This window comes from Cottoperca gobio, chromosome 14 (assembly GCF_900634415.1).
Source record: "Cottoperca gobio chromosome 14, fCotGob3.1, whole genome shotgun sequence".
Classification (NCBI taxonomy): domain Eukaryota; kingdom Metazoa; phylum Chordata; class Actinopteri; order Perciformes; family Bovichtidae; genus Cottoperca; species Cottoperca gobio.
The window spans coordinates 21994955-22002677 of NC_041368.1; the positions used below are offsets into that span (position 1 = coordinate 21994955).

Here is a 7723-nt window from a genome sequence, read left to right on the forward strand (position 1 = left end):
CTTCTCTTCTTCTCTTCTTCTCCTTCTTTTCCTTCTCCTTCTTCTCCTTCTCCTTCTTCTCCTTCTACTCCTCTCTTCTTCTCTTCTTCTCCTTCTCTCTCCTTCTCCCTCTCTCTTCTCCTTCTACTCCTTCTTCTCTCTTCTTCTCTTCCTCCTTCTTCTCCTTCTCCTTCTTCTCCTTCTACTCCTTCTCCTTCTTCTCCTTCTTCTCCTTCTTCTCCTTCTTCTCCTTCTTCTCCTTCTCCTTCTTCTCCTTCTTCTTCTTCTTCTCCTTCTTCTCCTTCTTCTCCTTCTCCTTCTTCTCCTTCTTCTCCTTCTCCTTCTTCTCCTTCTTCTTCTTCTTCTCCTTCTTCTTCTTCTCCTTCTTCTCCTTCTTCTTCTCCCTTCTTTTCCTTCTTCGTCTTCCTTCTTCTTATTCTCCTTCTTCTCCTTCTTCTTCTCCTTCTTGTCCTTCTTCTTTCTTCTTCTTCTTCCCGTCTTCTTCTTCTTCTTCTTCTTCTTCGCTTCTCCTTCTTCTTCTTCTTCTCCCTTCTTCTTCTCCTTCTTGTCCTTCTTTCTTCTTCCTTCCTGTCCTTCTTCTCCTTCTTCTTCTTCTTCTCCTTCTTCTTCTTCTTCTTCTTCTTCTTCTTCTTCTTCTTCTTCTTCTTCTTCTTCTTCTTCTCTTGTTTTCTGGTGCCTGATTTTTAAAATCACACGACCTTCAAGGCCTTCCGAGTGTTTGCCTTGGGAATCCTTTCTATAAGTAACCGCTGCTCCGTCTCTTTGAAGGTTAAGCGTCTCCTCTGTGGTTAGATTTGGATCAGCTGGTCTAATGTGAGAGAGTTGACCTGGAAACTGGGAGAACCTGTATGAATATTAAAATAAGTGCTATAATCACTCTCCATTTAACAGCCCTAAAAACATATGCCAGGCTTTAAACTGTGCATGAATAGTTGTATAAATCTTTCAGTATGCACTCATCTTCAGCGAGTTCATCATCCAGGGACCCTCGCTCCCTCCGAGGACATTCATTTTTCATGGCTGGTGATGGAGCACATCCACAAGTAGGACTGTAAGAATCTTTGTGGTGCAGATACAGAGACTTTCTTTCTTTGCTTGTGTCTGTTATTACCACACATCCTGCTACACACTATGCTGCACAGTCTTTGGACTTTGCAGGTAACTCAGATACAAATCTGACTTTTGGGGAAAAAATATAATAAAGTAACAAAAGAGTATCTTGAAAACAATGAGTATTATACATAAATCAATAACGCTTGTCACATTCCTCCAACATACTTCACGCTGCACACACTTCAGATACAACACAGTGTTTTCTCAGCTCTCCGATGACTCTGCTGTTGGAGCGTTTGTCATCAGGGACAAAGAGGCAGAATATAAAAGTGTTGAGGATGGAGCTGTGTGGGCTGAACCACCTGCAGCTTAACATCACTAAGATCAAGGTGTTGCTGGTGGACTTCAGAGGAGAGAAGACCCCCCCTGTTCTCCAGCAAAGCACGTAGCTGTACCTGCGAGTCACTGAGGCCCGAACAACAGGTGCTGCTACTACTTCCTGTTGATGCTTTGATTCTTCCACCTGTTTCGATGTTATCAGGACATTAAATGTATATTATCACTTGTTTTTACTTCCACTTTAATGCTTCAGAAGAGGCAAACTGCACCCAAAGTAAACCAGGAAGTTATGTTCTACCTACGTTTGTAACGTTACATTACTTTACTTGAATGTACGTCACTTAAAATAAACATGTGTTCCACCTGCAGCTCTACGTCAGTGGACTAGACGTATGAGTATGAGTGAGAAACCGTGTGACGATAATGCCGTTCTGAACCTTCTGACCCGTGTCTATGACACAGATAAATATGCACATATTGAACAATTCTGGACCCCATCATTTACAGTCCGATGCCAAAGTTCAGTGGCAACGTCCCTGATGTATCACAGATGATCTTGCTCTAACCTTTAAGTGGCTACAATCCATATTACTTTATCATTTACAACACTGCAGCCTCCATCAGCTCTATGGCGCTGTGTAGAGACTTTCAGCTCCTTGTTTTGGTCTCAAGCTCTAAAGAAAACCCCAGTACACGACCTGCCCGGCACCAAACAGCAGACAGACACAGTTAGACACCGGCTGAACATAGTGGAGACTAAGTGTTGTAATCACTTAATCCAAGAGTGTCCACAATCTTCCCCAGCATTAACCACGCTGCAGGTATAAAGTGAGGATTTCAAAGACGTCATCATTGAACGTAGTTTTGCAGAATCCTTCAATATCGATCATTTGAAGGTGGTGAGTGTCTTGTGTGCTGTGGCAGCAGACTGAGAGCCGCTGACACCAACAGAAACAACAAACATCAACATCAGGAAAGCTGCTTCTGTCCCGGAGGTGTCCAAGAGGAGCTGAAGCTGCAGAGCGTCATGGACTTCACACTCCCTCATGGCTTTCTGGATGAACCAGTGAAGGCCAAGCATTCCTCACAGTGGAGCTTAATAGCTAAGCAACTACTGTATTTCCCCAGAACATACGTCCTGCTGAGTTTGGTGATGAGTGGGTGTTCAACAATGCAAGGGGCCTCATGTTGTGGGGGCGATCCTGGACGTCCAGTTTAAGATAAGGTATTTGGAACAGGAATCATGTAAATGTGACATTAAATCATTGTGTTGATTGTTTTCTGCTTTGTTTTCAAAGCTGTTGCACGTCAGTCCACATTTCACGTCTGTGAGCATGGCCTCCTATCCTCTGTGCAATGCATCATGGGAAAATGCTTTCATCAATCATCACCTCAAAGATAAGCTATTTTGTGTTTGCATACATTACCACTTTTCTAGTGTGAACACACTACATAACCTGATTAGATAAGTGTGGAGTGTGACATCCTGATGCAGATCATCTACTGTCTGACACCAAGACACGCTGGTACCGCAGGTGAGTCAGACAAATGTGTTCATAATGCTTTCAGGTAGGTCAAGGTGTGTCCTCATTGGAGAAACGTCTCCTCACTACCCGCACTTCTATATTTGGAGTGTGTGTCACACCGCCTGCAGCAATCTCCCGGTCCTGGAGGAGCTGAGCTCGATCTGCTCTAAATGAGCGGTTTTATAACTTATTTCACTTTTGTTTTGCCAAAAGCAAAAGTGAGGATGTAACATGTATTTTAATGTGAAATCAAGTGCTATGTAGATTTATTATTTAGATATCTGAGTGATGAGGCAACAGTTAGTCAAGTTTGGGTTTATCACTCATCATTGAGCGAGAAAATCCAAGTTTGGTATGAAAGGAAGTCTGGGAGGAGATGAGGACGTGGCAACCGTCATGGCTGACCTTCAAGCGTTGTTTTTAAGAAATTGGGACTTTGTTTGGGCCTTTCTATGACCATCATTACACCCTTTGGGTGGTATGGAAATGTATCCTCCGTTTTCAATTATGAACGAGGGAGATATATCTACCGTACCTGGGCTGTGGGCTGTGGGTGGGGGGCTTTGTTTACCTGTCTTTCTCATGTGTATTTATTTATGGGAAGATTTGCTATTTTTCTTAAATAAAAACTTCTGATTTGAAGTTAACGACACCACTTTGGCAGATACAGCTTTCAAGGCAGTTCAATGAACTTAGTGGCATTTAATTGTGACACACTGATTTAATGAAGAAGCAATGAATTGATGTTTTCCAAGTACATATTCCATATCTGAAGCTACATGTCTCTATGGAGTAATGTCCAAAAATATAGGATTTCTATTCATGTTCTCTGTCCTAGATTCTGTGAAAAAAAGCTAATAATTGGCACATACCTAAACTAAATTTGTCCCAAATGAATGATTGACAGCTGGACATTATTTACACCCCTTATAATAAGACTTAATCGCTTCCAATCATGCAGCATTTGACTGACCACACCCTCAGGAATGCCCGTGGTTACCGATCAGGGTATTAAAACTATTCATTATTTGATTCAAGTGTAATGGGTGAATGTATTTATATAACATAAGGACTCAGGAGTTGGGAGACTACATTTGAAGAAAGAAAAAACCCATCCCTGCCAGCTGACTATAAGGGACCTTTAATGCAGCTGCAGCTCTTCATTCAGATGCTGAGTGGAGCAGCGGATGACCGGAGGAGGGGGACGCTTTCCAGGGAAAACCAGACGACAGCTCTTTTTTGTAATCGCGTTTTTTAATTTCCACTTTGATGCTTACTGAGGGATTCCCCCCCCCGGTTACTATTAGTATTTAGCAGGGGACGTGCTGTCCTGGGTGCATACTGAGCGGATTGCGACACTCAAAGCGTCCTGAGTGATCGGAGCTCAGCAGCATCTCATTGTATGAAATGCGTCACCGTGATCCTGTTCTCCCATTTACACACATCGGCTCTCCACTCACGGACTGTTCCCCCTACTGACAATTTCATCAGGTAAGAATTCCGTTTATTTTTACTTTATTTTAGGATTGAGATGCAACAAATGCAGACATTATCTTCTGATATTAGTGTCCCGAAGACGCTGCTGCGCGAGTGCAGGAAAGGATGGCTCCTGTTCGGATACATCTTGTAGGCCTATTACAATAGATGCTGTATTGTCCTGACTTCTACCCCATCTTATATTCATATGACAATATGACAATATTCTCTCGTAAAGGTTTTATCGAACATTGTGATTTGGTGTGAAATGGTGCGCACTGCTATGTTAATCGTTTCATATTGGCGGTATAGATGGAGCCTGGGCCAGTTAATGAGGGTTGGTGGGCGGGTTTCTGATTGTTCTGATAGGCAGTGTCCTCTGGAGCTGGATGAGCGGGTCTCATGTGTCTTCTTTTCGGTGCAGGTAACCACATGCGCGGGCCGGTGTCACCGCGCTGAGCCCGGAGAGCACGAAGGGTACTGGGGTCAGAGAGATAAGAGTGGCCGGGAAAGGTGGACCGGATGACGGCCAGAACCTCTGAGGCCTCGGGGCTGCCGGTGCCGCTGCACCGCTGTCACGGGGTTTTCCAGACCAATAACGGCACCTGCGTGGAGCAGCTCAGCTTTTTTCCACCGTTCTCCTCCACCCTCGCGCTCCTCGTACTGGTGGCCGTGCTCGTGGGGATCATCCTCGTTTCCCTGGCAACCTTCCACTTCCACAAGAGGAAGCTTCGGAAGAGGAAGATCCAGCGCGCGCAGGAGGAATACGAGCGCGACAGTCGCAACCCTGCACGCGGCGCAGGAGCGAGCGGGGAGTCCGCAAGGCCGTGCGTCATCGTCCGGCCGGTGAGATGTGAGGAGGAGAGGCTCTCGTGCCACCAGAGCGCAGAGAGCGAGGACGCCACCGAGGGCGAACAGGTCCTGCACGAGACAGTTCATATTGACTGTTAACTTAGTGCAACTTCAGGGAATGAGACTGTGGAATAAACAGGAAAAGCAATAAGGCACAAAGAGCTCCCACACCCATCTCTGCTGCTTGTAGATTAGAAACATTAATGCAGAAGACCGAGCAGAGTAGTCTGCCTAGAGGTAGTAGCCTACTACAGTGGCACATAGGATAGCTCACCTTCCTTAATACACTAGTATTTAGCCAACCAGTAATTCCTTATGGGACTGTATAAAGTATTTGCCTGCTTTGACTTTTGGACCTCCTCCTCTTCCCCAGCCTAAAACGTTGTTTAAACCCTCAAAGATGTTTAAACTTTAAATCTTCTGACACGCGGTCGTGTTAAATTATTAAGAGTTTGGTGACACAACACAGACCTTAATGGTTCGCTGATCTTCCTTGGCATGTCTCTCTGACACACTACCAGTATGTAGTTAGACTATAATGGATGTTGTGGTGCTGTTAGGCAGTGCAATGCTGCATATAGGCTGTAGGAAATGGCTTATTTGTTTGCGTGGTATTTTTTCCTTCAATTAAGTGACTTAGCATATTTGCCTAAAGTACTGTCCTCCAATGTCTGTTAGACATCTGTAGGTAGCTCTAGTTAGCCTGACAGGATGCAAGATCTTTTGCTGTAGTAATGCACATAAGGTTTTTTTAAATGTGTCAGATAGTAAGTTTTAGTGCTAATACAGTATTTTCTTTTTTGAGTATTTATAATGTATTCTCTGACATGTAATAAACTGAGAATCCAACAGAGGGTTTGAGTTCAAGCCCGTCTTCTTTTTTTTTTATCCTTCATATTGTATCATAGTGGGCCTAATATAAATTCTGTGTCATTTATTATATGAATTCACTGTAAATGTATGCCATTATGAGAGCTGGAATGTTTTACAGTAACATCATCTTTCTGGAGTTCATATAATCTGCCTTATCAAGGGAAAATATGTAATAAGTTTATAAATAAATACTTACGTTATGTTAATCCTTTCAATGTGTCAGTAATCTAAATGCTTGTTGGTCGTTATCTAAGAAAAACCTAAATGTACCGTGTACGTGACATTAGATAATATGCAAATGTTTGGATGGATTTCCCTTACGTCACCCGTTCTACGAGACAGATGACCTTCCTAGGGGAAATCCATTTGCACAGGGTCTCCTACATAAGAACCCTTATAGCTACCACAGAATCACTGCTTACACAATTTCTATGGTAAATAGGATGTATAATACTGTTACTACACAATCAGATCCACTGCATATAGAACAAAGTCTACTGTATAGACACCATCAATCTTGCAATGGGATTTATTAACATGAAGGTTATCCATAGAAGTACCACCCTTAATGTCTACATCCCTATAATGGCGCCACAGCCTGTCTTATTGGAGGTCAGTGGAAATGAATCAGCATCAGTCAGTGTGTTGGCCAGGTACCAGGACACCATGTTCCTAATTGTCCAAAGCCGGAAAAAGGCCTGGGAATATGAAGTAGTCTTTGGCAAGGCTCCAGTCCTGGAAGATGCACTGACAGACTGCCCGTCGATCTTATCTCATTGGCATAAGTGCAACAGAATGGAACAATTTATCTTTGCAGGGAAATTGGAAGTCAGCGAAAAATGACTAATGCATTCTACATTCCAACGTATGTTTCCTGCAAAACAATTTATAGATTAGGCTCCAGAATATCATGAATGTTTTCAGGATGAAAACATATAACAGTTAAACGGCACTGTAATAAAGAGACATGGATTTCTCCAAGTGACTGAAACCAGGTGCCGTATGCAGTCGTCATAACCAGATATAATTATAATATTTTTGTCATCCGAACCATCTTGTGGAAATGCACATCTCCGTATGGCCCGGCTATGAAACACTTTTCCATCTGCTAAAGGTGGAATTATATTTTATTTATTGGGGAGGGTGGCAACACGTCTTGCCGGTAATGGAGGATGAATTAGGCTGGCTCCCAGTGGCAAAGAATGGATGTGAGTTACTATGGATGGATGGAGGTCAATAGAGGTGAATAGATATATATTAGATAGTTAGAGATATATGAGTGGGTCAAGGACCGTGGCTAGGAATGGATAGAGGTAAGTTGCAGGGTGATGATGGGGTCAGGGAGTTCATTAGCTAGGGATGGAAGGAGGTCAGTGGGTCTAGGGCCCGTCAGTGTCTTTAAATCAAACGATGTTAGTGGCTAGAAATCAATGGAGGTTAGTTGTTAGGAATGGATAAAGGTCAGTGACTACAGATGGACGGAGATTAGTGGTTAGGAATGGCTTGTGGTCAGAGTGCTTTGCTCCACCCTCTCATGTCACATATGGTTCCCAAAAAAACAAGATGGTGACAGCCAAAAACCAAGATGGCGACGGCTAAAATGC

The 7723-nt window shown here is 43.4% G+C and overlaps 1 protein-coding gene across 1 annotated transcript; it reads left to right on the forward strand.

Moving 5' to 3' along the window:
- Nucleotides 1-3903: 3903 nt before the first annotated feature.
- LOC115018660 (uncharacterized protein C11orf87 homolog) lies at nucleotides 3904-6330 on the forward strand. The gene is made up of 2 exons (XM_029447781.1): nucleotides 3904-4409; nucleotides 4819-6330. The coding sequence occupies exon 2, from the start codon at nucleotides 4917-4919 to the stop codon at nucleotides 5343-5345; it is 429 nt and encodes a 142-aa protein (XP_029303641.1). The 5' UTR covers nucleotides 3904-4409; nucleotides 4819-4916; the 3' UTR covers nucleotides 5346-6330.
- Nucleotides 6331-7723: the final 1393 nt, after the last annotated feature.